Source organism: Xyrauchen texanus, chromosome 26 (genome assembly GCF_025860055.1).
Source record: "Xyrauchen texanus isolate HMW12.3.18 chromosome 26, RBS_HiC_50CHRs, whole genome shotgun sequence".
NCBI classification, from domain to species: Eukaryota; Metazoa; Chordata; class Actinopteri; order Cypriniformes; family Catostomidae; genus Xyrauchen; species Xyrauchen texanus.
In genome coordinates this window covers 14,590,128-14,608,239 of record NC_068301.1, presented here as the reverse complement: position 1 = coordinate 14,608,239, position 18,112 = coordinate 14,590,128, and the positions used below count along the sequence as shown (strand labels likewise).

Sequence of the window (18,112 nt, the reverse complement as noted above, 5' to 3'; positions counted from 1 at the left end):
ATTTTTGTAGCTCAACACCATTGAGATTCGGAGATGCCTCTCTGCACAGCACTTTTGTAAAGAGTGGGTTATAATGCCAACTTGAGTGACACCTTCCTAGAGCAATTCACTTTAACAAGCTGTTTTTAGTTACAGTACTTATCATGATTTCTGTTATGCTGTAAAAGCAATCGTATCATAGTCAAAGTATTTTACGTCACATTTCTTCCCTATTCAGTTTGCTTGAAACATGTCTTGACCTTGCATGCATGCTGATGGGTCTTTTTTACTGTTTATACAAATATAATGTGCACTACGACTCTAGTGTGCAGTGCACTTCGACTATATTATCCACAGCTACATACTGTACAGAGGCTCAAAAAAGTATTTGGATGCTTAAAATTCTCCAATCATTTACTCACCCTCATGCCCTCCAAGATGTGTATGACTTTCTTTCTTATGCGGAACACAAACAAAGATTTTTAGAATACTTCAGCTTTGTAGATGACAAAGAATGTTCAGGAAATAAAATTTTTAGGTGTAACGATAGACAACAAGCTAAGTTGGTATGCCCACATCAGACATATTACAACTAAAGTCTCCAAAAGCCTTGCCATAATAAGTAGAGTTAAGCATATTCTTGATTATAATGCACTCCATACCCTGTATTGTGCTTTAATACAGCCATATTTAACCTACTGTGTTGAGGTATGGGGCAATAATTACAAAAATGTAATACAGTCACTTTTTTGCTACAGAAAAGAGCTATACTGAATTATACACAAGGCCGCCTATTTCAAACACACAAATCCACTCTTTCTTAAATCAAAGCTATTAAAAATGCAGGATCTTGTAAAATTATATAATGCACAGTTCATGTTCAAAGCGTATCACTATTTATTACCTGTGAACATTCAAAATATTTTTTCTCATAAGGAGCATTCAGTACAGTTTGAGAGGATTAGGAAACTTTGTGGTCCCAATGGCGGGTTCCACCAGGAGGAGTTTTTCTATGTCTGTTTGTGGGGTTACTTTGTGGAATAATCTGGGGCTTGAATTAAAGCAGTGTCAAGGCATTCACAATTTCAAACGTCTTTACAAACGAAAGGTCTGGTTCCATTACAATGACATTGTGCTTTGATTGTAGTCATGTTGTGTGGATTGTTGGATTAGTTATTATTTAGTTACCCTTGTGGTATTCCGTCTACCATTGTTGGTAGTTGTTCGTCATTATGTAATCTTGTGGTATTCCATCTACCATTGTTGGTATTTGAAAATCATTGTTATGTACCCTTGTGGTATTTCGTCTACCATTGTTGGTATTTGATTATCATTGTTACCTGTGGAATTATCTGTATATTATTAATATGTATGGTATGAATGTGTGGTTTTGACTTGTGCAACCACTGTTTCTAAATGAGGTATTATTATTATTGCTATTATTATTATTATTCTTTTTTTTTTTTTTAATTATTATTATTTTCTCTTTGAGATTATTGATGAAGGAAGCAGCTATTTTTTGTTTGTATAAATTCTTTGATAGACTGGGGTGGGGTTTAATAAGTTTTACTTCTTCCCACTCCATTTTCAAGCATAAGTGTATAAGTTATTATTATTGTGTATCTTTTCTGTTGTCACACTATTTTTGCTTGAAAATAAATAAATAAATAAAATAAAATAAATAGATGCATTCAATGCAAGTGAATGGTGACCAGACCTTTGAAGCTCAAAAAATCCATGTTTTCAGAAGCGATATATTAGGTGTTGGTAGGAAACAGATCAATATTTAAGTCCTTTTTTATTATAAATCTCCACTTTCCTTTTCAGAATGTGAAATTAGAATGTGGAGATTAGTAAAAAGGATTGCAATATTCATCTGTTTCTCACCCAAAGTGATTGCATTGCTTCAGAAGACATGCAATTAACCTGGAGTTGTATGGATTACTTTAATGCTGCCTTTGTGTGATTTTTTGAGCTTCAAAGGTTTGGTCACCATTCACATGCATTGAAAGGACTTACAGAGCTGAAATATTCTTCTAAAAACCTTCATTTGGATTCAGCAGAAGAAAGAAACTTACACATCTGTGATGGTATGAAAGTGAGTAAATGATGAGAGAATTTTCATTTTTGGGTGAACTATTACTTTAAGCTAAGATGTATGAATGACCTTGTTTTAGATACAAAAACGTGGGGGATCTATAAAAAATTATGCTTTTCTTAAAACTAACTTAATCTTCCCGAGACACTTTGGCAATTACTTTTAACTAACTGGTTTCAAGGTGATTTTTAGTGGATGTATGAAGAAAGTTCCCCTCAAGTTCACACAGGTATCCTTGCAGAGTAACCACAGGTGTGGTTCATCACATTAACTATGGACATGTTCCACTATGTTTAACCACCATAAAGTTTCCAAATACTATTTGTGGCCACTGTCCACTAAATATTGTTTTCATTACTATGTAGATGACTGAATAGCGATATTTGTAGCTAGTGACTCCCCCACACTCTATATCTATGATGTAACCACTCTTAAAATATTTATTTCCATTTTTATCACAGAAACTTAAACAGAAGAATCAACAGCTGAAGATGATTATGGACCAGCTCAGAAATCTCATCTGGGAGATAAACTCCATGCTGGCGGTCAGGAGCTGAAACGCACACAATTATAGAAGTGATGCACACTGTCACACATATATAAGATACACACTGTCACACTGAGGATGCAGGAAAGAGTGGTGAGGTATAAAATTGAGAGAAGGTAGAAAGCAGAAAGACTGAACTTAATAAATTCTGCTATGCTCATAATGCACACTTGAAAAGCCATTCAGTTCTGCTGCCTTGGATTCAATTTTCAACCTGATGAACATTAGGAGGTCTGAGCAGTCTGCTCATTCACTCGGATACTTTTTAAAATAAACATTTTCCTCAAGTATATTCTTGATATTTGTATGTGCGATTCCTATTTACTTCAAAAGGGATAGTTCACCCAAAATGAAAATCCTGTCATCATTTACTCACCCTCATGTCTTTTGAAACCCATGTGATTTTCTTTCTTCCATGGAACGCATAAATGTTATTTACAGCAGAATGTCCAAGCTACTCTTTTCTATACAATGCAAGTGGTGACCATGGCTGATTTTCAGTGAATAAAAACTTACATTTCAGTCTGTTCCTCACCTAAAGCTATCATATGGCTTCAAAAGACATGAAAAATTGTGTATTATATATTTTGTATCCTTTTTGGAGCCTTACATTCCCTGTTCCCCATCTACTTTCATTGTATGGAAGAGAACATTCTTCAAAACTTCTTCAAAACTCGTACGTGTTTGAAACAACATGAAATAACAACATTTTCATTTTTGAGTGAACTATCTCTTTGTTATATATTTCTCATTCATTATAGAAAAATATATATACACTAAAGTTATTGCTATTACAGATTAGTGTGGTGTTAATATACAATATCTATAAAGTATAAAGCTTTTATCAGTGCTTGACCTGACTGCTTCCTTTTTTTATTAACACACATTTCCAAAGCGTTTTATAAATCTTGTTTTATATGAGCATCTGCATCTGGTTTAACATAAAAGTGCCACAAAAACAGAATAAATAAAAAAATAAAAATAAAAACCTTGATTATGGTCATTACATAGCTGAGCTTCCCATCTTTATCCCCTAGTTGGTCTTGACGAATTCAAAAATGTGCACAAAAGAATGACAAAAGCACAGCAGTGTATTGCCGCCTCTTGTTGCAATAAATGCACAATCAATATTGCTGAATAGCAGGATAGTATAGTTCAATACATCCCACATGATTCCTAATCACTCTTCTTTATGACTATTCTCATGGAACAAATGCAACATGAGTCACGTCTTTATAGCATCAAATATGACTTTATTCATTTTCTTATAAATCATTCATACAAAATTGGCATTTCACAATTTCTTTATTACCTCTATAAAAAGTCATCTGTTAATTACAGGGAGGGGTCAGGACAGGAGGGAGCAAAACAAATAGCTCTGAACAAAAACTAAAAATCTGTATTTTCTCATAAATAGTCTAAAGTGGTCATGCAAGTCTGGTTAACAGCCTAATCTGAGAAATAGAGTTGAGTGTTTAACGAATGGTATGCAACTTCAGTGTACGGCAAAGTTGGCATCTACCAGATGACATTTTTATTATCCTAAAGATTTTGCCCCTTCTGTCAGTCAGGGTCACAAACTCACAAATCAATTGACTCAAGGCACAATCAAGGAGAAATCAGTGAGTATCCCAACCAACAATGAAGTGTTTGAGCATTGTTCCATATTGCTTATTGCTAATCACAGAAGATAATGTAAGCAGCATGAAGTTAAAACAGACACAAATGTGTTGAGTCACAGATGGCCTGCTTGAATGGATGTATCATTTCACCTGTTAGCTTTGAGACTGGCTGATCTAGTTGCACTTTACTAAATGAGAAAGACGATCAGATACAGGATGACGATATAACCAGTATAAACCATAAAAGATTCAATTTATTACAGACATAATGGTACAATTGCATGACTTTCGATTTGGCAAGATTCTTTGGTGATCTTGCAAGTGTGTAGTGGTAGCAGCAGCATTCAACAGATGCCAATTGAAAATGAATGGCTTTGTCAAGTCACGCTGGGTAATAAAAAAATAAAATAACACTTGCATCATTTTACAACGCAAACAGCCATCAGTTTGTGTTGTCTGTACACATACTACACATTGACAAGGGCCGTGGGCAGATGCAGACAGTGTTGGATATATCACATGCCCTGATGGTAATGTTTTCAAGGGCATGGTGACTGGGTAATCAAAATGAGATATGCAGTTAAAAATGATCTTCAGGTTCGGACACACTATTCTGTAGATAATTGTGTGAATTTATTTGTATGGACATAAATTATGTACAGCAACAGGTCACGGTTTTGAAGTCGAGGATTTGGCCAATAAAATTGTGCAAGGCCAGAAGTAAATTCTGTGATATGAGATTATAACAACAATCGTAGATATAAATGCTTGATATAACATGTTAATTAAATTAACTTAACCAGAGGTGGGCCACTTGTGTTAAAACGAAAAAAGAAAACCATACAAACATTGTTTAAATTCAAGTGGTTTAGTCTATAACAAATGAACATTTTATTTAATTGTTATAGTAGTAGCTTTAAGAGACTTGAATTTGTGTTTTTAAATTTGATCTTATGTTTACTTGTCTAACAAGATTCACATATAAACATCTACTAAATTTTTATGTCAAGATTCAGATTCTTACATTTCAATTAGACCACTCAGATTCCCCATTAATTTAGCAATAATTGTCAGTTGTGACCTTGTGAAATGTTGTAAGCCTTACTCTAGAACATTTCTTACACATTTGAACCATGAGTTAATGATGTCAAATAGCTTATTAAAATACTTAAAGGTAGAGTTCACCCAAAAATGTAAATTATAGCATCATGTTATTCCAAACATGTATGACTGACTTTAGAGCCCATAGAGCACCAAAAGGAAAGGTTAGGCAAAATGTTAGCCTTAAAGTGATAGTTCACTTAAAATATATAATCTCTCATCATTTACCCTCATGCCATCCCAGATGTGACTTTTTTTATGTAGAACACAAAGAATTTAACAACAACACCTCAGCTCTAAAGGTCCATATAATGCAAATAAATGGTGACCAGAACTTTGAAGCTCCAAAAAGCACTTAAAGGCCACATAAAAGTAATCCATACGACTCTAGTGGTTAAATCGATGTCTTCTGAAGTGATATGATAAGTGTGGGTGAGAAACAGATCAATAGCCAAGTTCTTTTTTTACTGTAAATATCCACTTTCACATTCCCTTTTACATTCATTCACATTTGAAAGTGAAAGTGGAGATTTATGGTAAAAAAAAAAAAGGACTTAAATATTGATCTGTTCTCACCCACATCGATCATATCGCGTCTGAAGATATGGATTAAACCACCGGAGTGGTATGGATTACTTTTATGGGGCTTTTAGGAGCTTCAAAAGATCTGGTCACAATTCACTTGCATTTTAAGGACCAACAAAGCGGTCCTTAAAATTTCTAAAAATCTTTGTGTTCTGCAGAAGAAAGCAAGTCATATGCATTTGAGATCGTATGAGTGTGAGCATATGACAGAATTTTCATTTTTGGGTGAACTATTCCTTAAATCACCATTCACTTTAATTGTATGGAAAAAGTCGCAATGAAAGTGAATGGTGACTGAGGCAAACCTTCTGACTAACATCTCCTTTTGTGTTTTACAAAAGAAAGAAAGCCATGGGTTTGGAACAACATGAGGGTGACTAAATGATCATAGAATTTTCATTTTTGGGTGAACTCTCCCTTTAAGACATTTGTCAAATAATATACAACTAAATTGATGTCTGCAACTTGCCTAAACCACATAAAATGTCAGATATTTGTTTTGATTTGAGCGTGGATTGACCGTGACCACATAGAAAAAAAACAACAACATTGTAGTGTACAATGACATGTCAAAGCATCTTTCGAATTCTGATGCATTATGCAAAGGAAAAATGCAATAGAAAAAAAATAAAGGCTTTGGCTCACAGCTGGCACATTTTAAGTCCAGTCACCTTCACAAAAGGCCACTAAAGCACGGCACTCCTTCAAGTCATCAGACATTCAAGTACCTGTGAGCAGAGACTGACAAAATGCTCCACTCTTTAAAAACACATTTGCTCTGGATAATGCAGAGAACAACACTGGAGGGGCCCCAACGTCTCGAGCGCCATTCCCTTGATATAACAATCAGTGAGAATAGATGTGCATTTCAATGTAAGGGAAGCATACACTCATCACTTTCTAGATAAAACAGGGACATACATTTGCAGAGTGTATGTTTGTGGTGGAGTAAGTTTTATACATTTAAAATAAGAGGCCAACAAAAGGAGGGGAAAATGAGGCAGTGCCATTGAACTTTGATGGACAGCTCATTCTTCACAGGGACAGGGGAGATAAAGGAGGCGAGAGACGAATCACTTAAATTAGGAGCGCAAGTCCTTACGATGCAACCTGTCATGCTGTAATGTCAAAAGCTACTTTACAAATTGGAGACCTTACTGAAGTGGCTGTTTTCTCACCTAAACAGATGGCGTTCCTGTAAAGTAAGCTCTGCAGGCGCTGCCTTTGTTTTACTGCAAAATTTAGCTTGACTAAGACAAACATTTTCCCAGGCCTGGTTGTTTAATAACTCAATGATTTAGGGAATTCTAATTAATTGTCTTTTTCTGTAGGGTGGATTGGCATGAATTATGTTGGGATGGTTTCACATGCAACTAATGATTCTTGGCACCATTTAAAATAAGAAAAATAAAATACTGAAGGGTTTTTAACGTGGTTCTGCCACTAATAAAAGGGATTGCAGCAGTTTTGAATGCAGTGTTATGGCCCTTTTTGTCTGTTGGTAACAAATGATATTATGATGAAGCCAAACAAATTCTGTGACTTTGAAAATCAAAACAAGATTACCTAAAAACCCTAATACCTCAAAAACTTGGAAATAATTTAAAGGGACAGTCAGACATTCTGTCATCATTTATGTATCCTTATGTTGTTTCAAACCTGACTTCTGTTAAACACAAAAGGAGAAGTTTGGCAGAATGTGAACCCAATTGTTCTCCATACAATGAAAGCAAATAGTGACTGAGGCTACATTTCTTCCTGTTGTGTTCCATGAAAGAAAGTCATACTGGTTTGGAACAACATTCGGGTGAGTAAATGATGACATCATTTTCATTTTTGGGTGAACCACCCCTTTAACTTTATGAAATAACGGTTCAATCTCCTCAAGATCCCGGAAAGCATAGAACTGGAGAACATGACGGATCTGATGCGTCATGGTGAAGATGAAGTGCTAACACGATGATGCTTCCCTCCTGTTGTCCAACAACATGCTTGTGTGCTGGGAAAGATCTGTGGCATTCATTACCAAACCCAAAACAAACAAAAAAAATCTCCCAAAGAGTCTTGTAGTTAAAAGTGTGTAATGTATGTTTAAAGGTCCACAGAGGCCGTCACATTCTGGTGTCTTTGTCCTTTGCTGTGTGCTCAAGGGAAAATGGAGCCAGATCTCTGGCCACTGTGGTCCTCCTCTGCTCTAGAGAGTCTCTCGTGGCCCCTTGCTGAATGTCCGACAAGGGGCTCCATTCTGGTCAGAGGCGCTCTATCTCTCTGTATTTCTTGCGGAGGATGGAGACCTGGTCCTTGAACAGAACAGGGTCCAGTCTCATTTGGGAGTGGACCAGAGGCATGCCACCAAACCAGCTGGCGAACTTGTTCATGCAGGTCTGACGCTGGGCAAAGTGGTCCGGGTCTGCCCAGCGCGAGGCTCGAGATGACTAAGAGGAACAGATACAAAATGTTAGTATTTTTGAGCATCATGTAGGCAAATTATATTGAGTCAGCCATAAAGTTAAAATTGCAATGTGTATATCTCATGAAAGAGAAAATTGGTGTAGCATCTAAAGAGGCATTCCAGGGTTATCATCTAAAATGTTAAAGGGATAGTTCACCCAAAAATGAAAAATCTTGCAGCATTTACTCACCTTCATGCCATCCCTGATGATTCTTCTGCAGAACACAAACCAAGATTTTTAGAAAAATATCTCAGCTCTGTAGGTCCATACAATGCAAGTGAATGATGGCCAGAACATTGAAGCTCCAAAAAGCACATTAGGGCAGCATAAAATTAATCCATATCACTCCAGTGGTTAAATCCATTTCTTCAGAAGAGATATAAGTGTGGGTGAGAAACAGATCAATATTTAAGTCCTTTTTAGACATAGATTCTCCTCGCTGCTCAGTAGGTGGCGATATGCACGAAGAACGTAAAAGTGAAAATGGAGATTTAGCTTAGAAAATTACTTAAATATTTATCTGTTTCTCACCCACACTTATCATATTGCTTCATAAGACATGGATTTAACCACTGAGGAAATATAGATGACATTTATGCTGCCTTTATATGCTTTTTGGACGTTCAAAGTTTGATCCAACATTCCCTTTCATTGAAGCAATTTTTCCACATGACCTACAGAGCTGAAATGTTCTTCTAAAAATCTTCATTTGTGCTCAGCAGAAGAAAGTTATACACATCTGTGATGGCATGAGGGTGAATAAATGATGAAAGAATTTTTATATTTTTGAGTGAAATATCCCTTATTATTTCAACTTTAACTGAAATGAGAATAAAACCCAACATAACTGAAACGTGCATCTTCTTGACTTTTCCATGACCTTTCCAGTCATTTGTGATTACTGGATGAGGATTTTTAAAACTAATTTTGAATCAGATTGATGTGCAAATTAATTATTTTTACCAATTTGACAGATTCGTTGAAAAGAACCAAAAAAAAAAAAAAAAAAGAACTGCAGAGCCACAATCCATACACCATCTGATTTTGTTGGATACAGCAGTCAACCTTCAGCAATTCAATCCCTATCCACATACCTGGCCCATCATGGTCTCCTTGTACTGCTTTTTCTGAGTGACCTTGATGGGTGGCAGCTTGGTGACGGCAGACACCAGGAAGTTGATGAGAATGTCCTCACAGTTGGCCAGCTGGTCCACCATGCTCTTCAGGCTATTTGGCAGGAAGTGGGTGTACAGGAAGTTGTAATATCTGGAGAAGAAGAGGGAATGGAGGGCATGTTGGTTTTTGTTCAGCTTTAGAGACAACTAAATCATAACTTCAAAGCATCAATAGGTCAGCGGATGCGTAATTAATAGGGCTAAGTAAACAATATTGATTACTTGTTCACTTGAACAATCCAATGTCGATTTAATATTGATTTTTTCAATTGCCCTTTGCTAAACATTATTTATAGTATGGTCTCTTGTCCTTCTGATTCATCCTAGTTCAGGATGAATTTTCTTAATATGGATACTCAGTTTACCAAATCACAATCCTTTGAACGAATCAATGAACTAAAGCAGAAGCTAGCCATTTGAAGCCAGGACCACCAAGCCTGAAGGCAGTGAACTATTTTACTCAATCAATATTGAATCAAAACTGAGATAACTAGATCTAATAATTCCGCTTGAGATTCAGTAATAGCCTAAACAGAATACAGTTTTTATAGTGATTTATAAAGGTTATACAATTCTGGCAGTAGATTCAAAACAAATATAACTAAAGTGACCCATTATCTTGTACTTTATGAAGTATTTTCATTCTTTAATTGTCCATTTTCCCTTAATGTTTGCTCAGAAAAGCTAAGAGAAGACTTGAAGTGATTTATCATCTTTAATGCTTCTAAATACCTGTGGTAAATGGCAGCTCCGGTGAGAACCATGGAATAGTCATTGGTCCATTTGGAAGTGTAGCCCCAACGCTCCTTATTATTGTCCCAGAAATGACTGCGGGCTGGATATCCCACAATTCTCTCTGGGAAACTCTGCCACACTGTAAAGGCAAAGTCCACCTGCAACATGGAGCTCGAGTTAGAAGCCAGTTATTCAAAATCAGATATAAAGACTTAAAAGAAAGAACAAAGAATCGAGTTTTCACCCAACTACATCCAGACAAAATCTGTATATACACACACACAAACACACTTTCAAAACCACTGCTGTAAGATGCCCTCCTTTTTTTAAGATCAAAGCGTTTAAACAAATAATTACTGAAACGCATCAAAAGTGTCAGAGGCAGAATCTCAGCTGGATTTGAAGTCAGCAGTGAATTAAACCACACACAAAGGTACAATGAAACCTTGCCGTAACCCCACCGCAGTACATCTGCATCCCATGTAATGTCAAACCAAGACTCAGGCTACACAAATGGGGGAGTTTAAGAAAGAATAAATAATTGCAGTTTCCCTGTAGCGTGGTCAAGATAACAAATGATTAAAGATATCCATTTCGGGAAAAAAAGAGGAAAGTGCAGGAGAGAGGACCGGTTTAGGAGGTTGAGCTGGGCTGTGTGCTTGTACTCTGACTCTGCTCTCTCTGATAAGGGATGGCCATTTCTCACCAGCACACACTGCAGAGTGGGACTAATAGGAAAGAAGCTGAGAAAGAGAGAGAGAGAGGGAGGAATAGAGACCATGGCAAAAAAGGCTATGCTATGAGCTGAGCTGATTACGGGTGGCGGCAGCAGCATAGCGGTTACAATATCTGCAATGCCAGCTGAAAGGTTAGAGGTTTAATCCGAGCGACTGATCAGAATCCTGCCATACTTATACTGTGTCGTTGTGCGCGGCACTTTACTGTACGTTGCAACAAGGTTATGGATCCTACATCTGCACTATTGTTAGCTGCAATGGATGAAATGCTGCATTTTCCTTAATAGCGATTAATGCATTTGCTAACATTAGATTCTGACATTTAATTCAGCTCTGTATGGCATTTTCCCCTGCACGTTACGGTTCGAATTGACTGATCGCTTTACTTTTCTGAGCTTGCTTTTCCACTGCTGTTTAGTGCCACCTCAACATGGGTGGGATTATAGGCTGATTGTCATAGTTGTGCTGCCTCAACTGCCGTGACATCATCTTAAATGTGACAAACATTACTCACCATAAACAATAGCACAACCGCTAGCTGTTAGCTACTAGCTCATTGTGCTGCATAAAGCAGTTGTTGCATGGTGATTTTACACAAGTGTAACAGTTCAATTGGCCTGGTTGATTTAGAAGCAAGCAGTAGCTGGTCACTAAACGCTGTGGTTATTGTATTAATGAGTCCTGGGCACTCTCCCTTTCATTGCCATTGATAGCGTCCATTTGGTCAAACCACTTCCACTTTCTTCTGTTTGAACCACTCCGGCTGTTGTGGTCCTTGATGGTTCTATTGTCACTTTTTTTTTTACTTTTCCCTTTACTGTTGGTAGGCCCAGTGGTACCTGTGTGCGGACAACAGCTGAGACGCATCGTGAAATACTTTTTCGTTTTGCATCGTTTAGTGCTAATCCAATACCTGGATTGGTATCTGCTTTGGTATCTGAAGCTTTTAGATGGATCGGGTATCGGTCCGACGAGCCCGATCCAAATCCGATACTGTGTGTTAGTCATGTTCGTTACTGTCAAGCTCATAAAAATGACATAAAATAACCATAAAAACACCATTAAAGTGGTTCATATGACTCATATTCATTTTATTCAAATCCACTTGAAGACGTGCGATAGCTCTGTGAATCACAAAAGGCTGTGTTTAATAAGTAAATATATAAAATGCACACGCAGCTCCAGTGCGTCAGTGAATGGCGCTGCTCTGTTTACGCACACGTGCCTATTTTTAGCCTTAACGTATTACGCAACATTTGAGCGCTACTCACGAACAACATCTCAGATGTAGATGCTCAATAGTTCAGTTCACTTATAATATGCATTTAGAACGGCACTGGAGGTGCATTTTACCAGAATTTAAATAAGAAGCGAAATAAACTACTGTAAACTTGCCTACAAACAGACACATACAAGACTTCCTAGAGAGGTTAGAATGTCAAAATAAAAGCATAAGGGTTTATAAGTTAAAGGTGCAAGATTGAAATATATTACTATATATTAATATTATAATATATTATTATTTGTTTTCAAATTATAATAATATTTAAGTTGAGTGGGTTCCAAAAAATAATTTACAACTAAATGAAAGAAATCTGAATCCTGATACAACAACAACAACAACAAAAAAAAAAAAACAGCTCTTATACTGGAATTACTGTTAATTTTGCTGCTACATTATCCAGTATAGTTAATAATAAAGTGTTTCTTAATAAACTATACATTTATAATGAAATAATGTGTAGTTAGAGGTTTGTGTTTCTTTACATATTAAAAGAGTACACATTAGTTCCACACAATAATGTAAAGATATTCTAAACCAGGGTTGTCCACACTTTTTTGCATGATGATCTACTTTTAAATGACCAACTCAATAAGATCTACCAACTAAAAAAAAAAAAAAAGTTTCATTTTTTAAACAAATGCTTGTTGGGACTACTGCATGTATCCTTACAAGGAATTCACCTCCTAATTAATAAAAGAAAATTATAATCAATGTTGATATCATTCAGTTTTAACACTAAACTCAAAACACCTACAATAGATTACAATAGCCTGGACATTTATTCTGATGACTTGCTGTGAATGGAATCAGACAGTTTTGCATAATCGGGGTAGTAGCTGCTTGTAGCTAGTTTCAAACTGGCCTCCAAATTGTCATTAGTCATGGTGGACTGGTGTTTTGATTTAATAATCTTCATGTGAGAAAAGGCTGATTCACATAAATAAGTTGAGCCAAACAGTCCAGTCAATGAGGTGGCACATTTTCTGATATTTGGAAACTTTTCTTCCGCAAGAAGGTTCCAAAACTGTCCATAAGATGCCCTCGCCTTCACCTGAAATGTCAGTCTGCAGTGCTAAAATCTCCTCCTCCAATGCTGATGGGTTCATCTGAAACAGCACTCCCATGTCTGAGGCCGAGGAATCAACCTCATGCTTATCTCCAAATGGAAAGCACATGAATGTAGCGATTGGCTCAAGTAAAGCAATGTCTGTCAAAAGTCTGACCTGACCTTTTCAATTTGCTGAATGTAGTGCTCACTGTCAAGCTGGGCAGGCGCCTTTCCTTGCCTATTCAGTTCAGATGCAATGTTTTGGAAGTTCCCTAATTCGTGGCGCTGCAGCTTAGATTTGAGTAACTGCAGTTTTTGGCTTTTTGCTTGGTACCGCACTCATTTTCAGATGGTTGGAATTTATTTGAGATTTATGGTTTGTGGATGAAGGTCATTTGTGTAAGCTACCGAAAACTGCTAGCTTCGCAATTTCAAGCTCTGTTCTCCAAAGCCCTTGGAAGGCGCGAACCTAGTTGTCATGGCAACTGAATAAACTAATATCTCGCCTGGTCAATTTACTCGTCAAGTGCAAATCAACAGAAACTAAAAGGAAAGGAAATTTGTTTTTCAAAGGAATTTTTTTTACGAAAGCATATTTTTATTTTGTGCGATCTACTAGCATTGCCTTTGCGATCGACTGGTAGATTGTGATTGATGTATTGGTTCTAAATTGATTATGCAAAAAACAACACTGGTATCGGATCGGGATCGGCCGATACTGAGATTTCTGATAATGGAATCAGAAGAGAAAAAGTGGTATTGGTGCATCCCTACCAGGGACATTACACTGATGTACAACACACCTCAAACATACACAATAGTGATTCAATATCAATGATCACATGAAGGACAAAGGACCTCTTAATCTTCATTTTTTATCCCAAACTGGACAAACCCACTTTCACACGACCTACTGAAGTGAAGCATCATCATTTCCCCGGCATATTGTTCCAAACAATTTGGATAAAGTAAAAGCAAAAGAAGATGATCTTGAAGTGCTTCAAATCATGTAAATGCAGCTTCACGATTAACACTATTAATATTGTGGAAGATGAAGGTTTAAGAAATGTTATGCCCATTGCAATGAAAATGCAAACTAGATATTTAAATGAGTAAACTCTTATTTCCACTTTAGGAAATGTTTAATGTTACTTGAATTGGTGCTATTTTCGTGCATTCCATACTTTGTTTGGAAAATGTTAATAAGATATTGTTACGTATTCTTTTCTTTTCTAAGAAGGAACTAAATGCATTTTGACAGAACATTTTAGCATTTTAAATTTTTTTTAATATTTTAATCGACTGACAGCATAAATGTACTTTTCTCAGCAAATTAATTACATGACATGCTGATGAATTAATGGAATCAATCAGAACTAATTGTATATACATGTTTGCTGAGAAACCCCCAAAATATACACAAGATAATGTAATATATACATAACTAAAATATGTATAATAGATTAAAATAATAAATGTAATATATTTCATATAAATGACACAGATTTTATACACTTAATTTTTAAAATGGCTTTGCTGCCATTTCTCCCCATACAAAATGTTATTTATGTATGTCTTATTTTAGTTAGTCACTTATGTTAGTCAAGATAAGATTATAAATCATATCAGCTTCGCTCATGTTGCACTGTAGTTTCCTTCACACACAGTCTAAAACTCTTAAAATATAATGTATAATTTCACAAAAAGTAGGTGGGGGACATCCCCCCTCTTTAAGACTTCTATATGTAAATGACCCTTTAATTATTGGCTAACATGTAGAATATCAGTGAGCAAGTTAAAGCACAACACATGATTGGTGAAAAAGGAAAGAAACCCTTTCATCAGCAGCATAAATAAAGAGCACAAAAGAAAGAAGGACAGAGAGATTGAAGAATTACCTCAGTGGTTGACAACACTGTGTCTTCATCCAAACTTAACACTGCATCAGTGATGATACTGTCATATGGCTGAAACCTACTGCTCATGACCTAGAGAGAGAGAGATGTAAATATGTAAAGAGGGAAGAAAAAAAAATTGCTCTCTTCATGTTTTTGTTCTGTTTGGATTTCAGACTGTTGCACTATTTATTATTTTAAATATTTGCCTTGTGTGTTTGTGTGATGTCAGAAACACTAATAAGATCCAGAGATTTACAGTAACCACATCATACACATTAAACTCCTGTCACAAATACATACAACAGGCCACACACACATGCATTCCTTCACAGCACTTCATAAACACGGACACGCACATGCAAACACTTTAATTTACTTTTGTCAAAACACATATGGACAAATGAGGACTCAATGGCATAAAATGTCAAAACACAGTGTCGAGTGAAAAAATCCAGACACATAAATACACAAAAAAAGAGGATGGTGTCCAAACTAAACAGGAAATTATACACGTTTCCCATTGTAAATTCCTTCTCAGTCATACAAACACTCGTCCACCATGGAGATGCCCAGAGGGTCCATTCTCTATACAATCATCACTTCTAGAAACCCACTATACTTCTAAAATCTAATACACGAAATCTCCCTCAGATGGACAAATACTAAATGTACTGTTCCCAAGATGCCACGTCAAGACATCAACATGCAGCAAAATGCTGTTCAGTGACATTGAATAATAATTAAAGTCTGTTCATCCGCTTAAAGCTAAACTTTATACTTCATAAATGTTGTTCGCTTTCATGCACAATTTCTTAAAAAGGGTAACCATTTACAATAAGGTTGTATTTATGTTTACTTAATTAATCTTAATGATAAATGTAACATATACTACTACATTTTAAAATTACAACAACATGGACAAACCATTACATTTTTTATTTCTTTTCATCTTTTATTTATAAACATAACCTTTTTTTTTTTTTGTCTCTGAAAGGACATTTCTGCTCTGCTGACATTATCAGAATCACAGGGGTGGGGGCAAGCTAATATTACCAATAATATCACAGCGTATCTTTTCACGATCCAATAAAATCTTAGTTAATAAATTAAAGTCCCGCCCTACATAATTTTCTGCTTGAGTTTCATCAAGAAAAGATTCACAAGGAATAGTTCACCCAAAAATATTCCCACATGACTGACTTTCTTCTGTGGAACACAAAATGAGAAATTTCAAAGACTTTTCATGCAGTTCTTTGCCATATAATAAACCAGACAGTGGCCAAGGGCTGTCAAGCTCCAAAAAAGCACCATAAAACTTGTTGCATTAAAGTTTTAAGATGTGGAAATGCAAATGAGATTTGGGAGCTACAGCTGAGGGTTTTATGGCACGTTTATGTCCTTTTTGGACCTTGACAGCTACTGGTGACTACATACATTTACTGTATCAAAATGTATTAATATTTCCTCATGTGTGTTTCACAGAAGGTGGTCATACAGGTTTAGAACAACATGAGGGTGAGCAAATAATGACAATTTCTATTTGGGTGAACAATCCCTTTAAATCCTCTTGTCTCTTATCAGGCATGTTGAATGCTGTTTCATGTTGTCGTTAATGAAACTGCAGCACAGCAATGATGTGGGTAGTGAACGTCAGAACTGCTGGAACAGCACAATATTCTCAGCAGGACCGCATATATTGCCGGAATGGAAGTGTTTAATAAGGAAAATGCCCAAAGCAACACTTCTGTGTGGCATGGGGCCGTACTGTCAGTCATGGCCTAAAAGAGCTGTTTTCTCAAATGTCAGCTAGTCTGGATGGGAACACACACACACACCACCTCTGTAAACAAGACAGCCACAAGCACTACAAACCACAGGCCGACTGGCACTACTTCACTGCTCAACTTCCTCAACCAGAGGAAACCAATCCCTCTCCGTTGGAAACACTGAGAAACAACACACACTATTTCTCTGTCTGTATGCCAGGTTTAGCTCAGATCAAAAACTCCACACACCCTATGAACAAAAACTATAAATGGCAAGGGTTGCCGTGTTGCTAATTTATTACTGCTGTAAATATAAATCAAGTCCCAATTTCATAAATTGTTTCATTCCATTTTATTTAAAGAGAGGGTTCTCACCTTGTTCTCTCCTTCTATTACAATTATGGGCACTGAAGTGGCAGGCCATCGATGCTTGGCAGGTAAAGGCTTGTCACAATTCCACAATACAATAATCTGAGAATAGAGAGAAAGAGAAAGAGAGGTAAAAAAAAAATCACAATTACTCATTCTTCTTGATTTACACATTTCTTTTACTAAAGCCTCATGGGCAGGAATGCACATCAATTAAATCTGATCCAGCCACAAGCTTAAATGTTTAAGAACATTTTAAATCCTTTATAATTAATGCATCAATCCTTCTAATTTGATCATACTTAATTAACATGCCAAAAAAATACATTAAGAATCTGACAGTAAATGCAATCTGTGAGTGCCAACATCTTGACATCTCAGTGGGCTAAAGGTTCTTCTTGTTAAGATCTGTGAGGTTCAATTGCATGTGTGTATATCTGGTTAGAGCACTAGACTGTAAAGTCATGTCATAAATTGGATCGTGTTACTGGGATATTAGGCCATGCTATGTTGGTTTCAATTTACAACATGTCATAACTGTGGAAATCAAGCTTTTTTTTTTTTTACCACTTTCAAGTTCCTTTGAGTGATTACACCTCCGGCTGTAGTGACCGAGTCTGGCTTTACGTTAACACTCATAAATATTTATTGTGGAACATTTTATGACGGGCTCTTCCTCTGAGAGAGTGTCAGAGCCTCTGATCTAGAAGTCAG

General features: G+C 36.4%; 2 protein-coding genes across 3 annotated transcripts in view; one reads left to right on the top strand and one right to left on the bottom strand.

The window, feature by feature from the left end:
* Positions 1-3,592, top strand: part of LOC127619513 (mediator of RNA polymerase II transcription subunit 30) — a 28,959-nt gene extending 25,367 nt beyond the window's left edge. For both annotated transcript variants that reach the window (XM_052092352.1, XM_052092354.1), the window contains exon 5: positions 2,539-3,592. In XM_052092352.1, the coding sequence (XP_051948312.1) occupies positions 2,539-2,634 (96 nt within the window). In that variant the 3' untranslated portion in view covers positions 2,635-3,592. The remainder of the gene's footprint in view (positions 1-2,538) is intronic.
* Positions 3,593-3,870: 278 nt separating this feature from the next.
* Positions 3,871-18,112, bottom strand: part of LOC127619828 (exostosin-1b) — a 116,715-nt gene continuing 102,473 nt past the window's right edge. The window contains exons 7-11 of the mRNA XM_052092839.1: positions 17,405-17,500; positions 15,264-15,353; positions 10,293-10,453; positions 9,480-9,651; positions 3,871-8,367 (exon numbers count right to left, since the gene is read on the bottom strand). Of these exons, the coding sequence (XP_051948799.1) occupies positions 8,182-8,367; positions 9,480-9,651; positions 10,293-10,453; positions 15,264-15,353; positions 17,405-17,500 (705 nt within the window). The 3' untranslated portion in view covers positions 3,871-8,181. The remainder of the gene's footprint in view (positions 8,368-9,479; positions 9,652-10,292; positions 10,454-15,263; positions 15,354-17,404; positions 17,501-18,112) is intronic.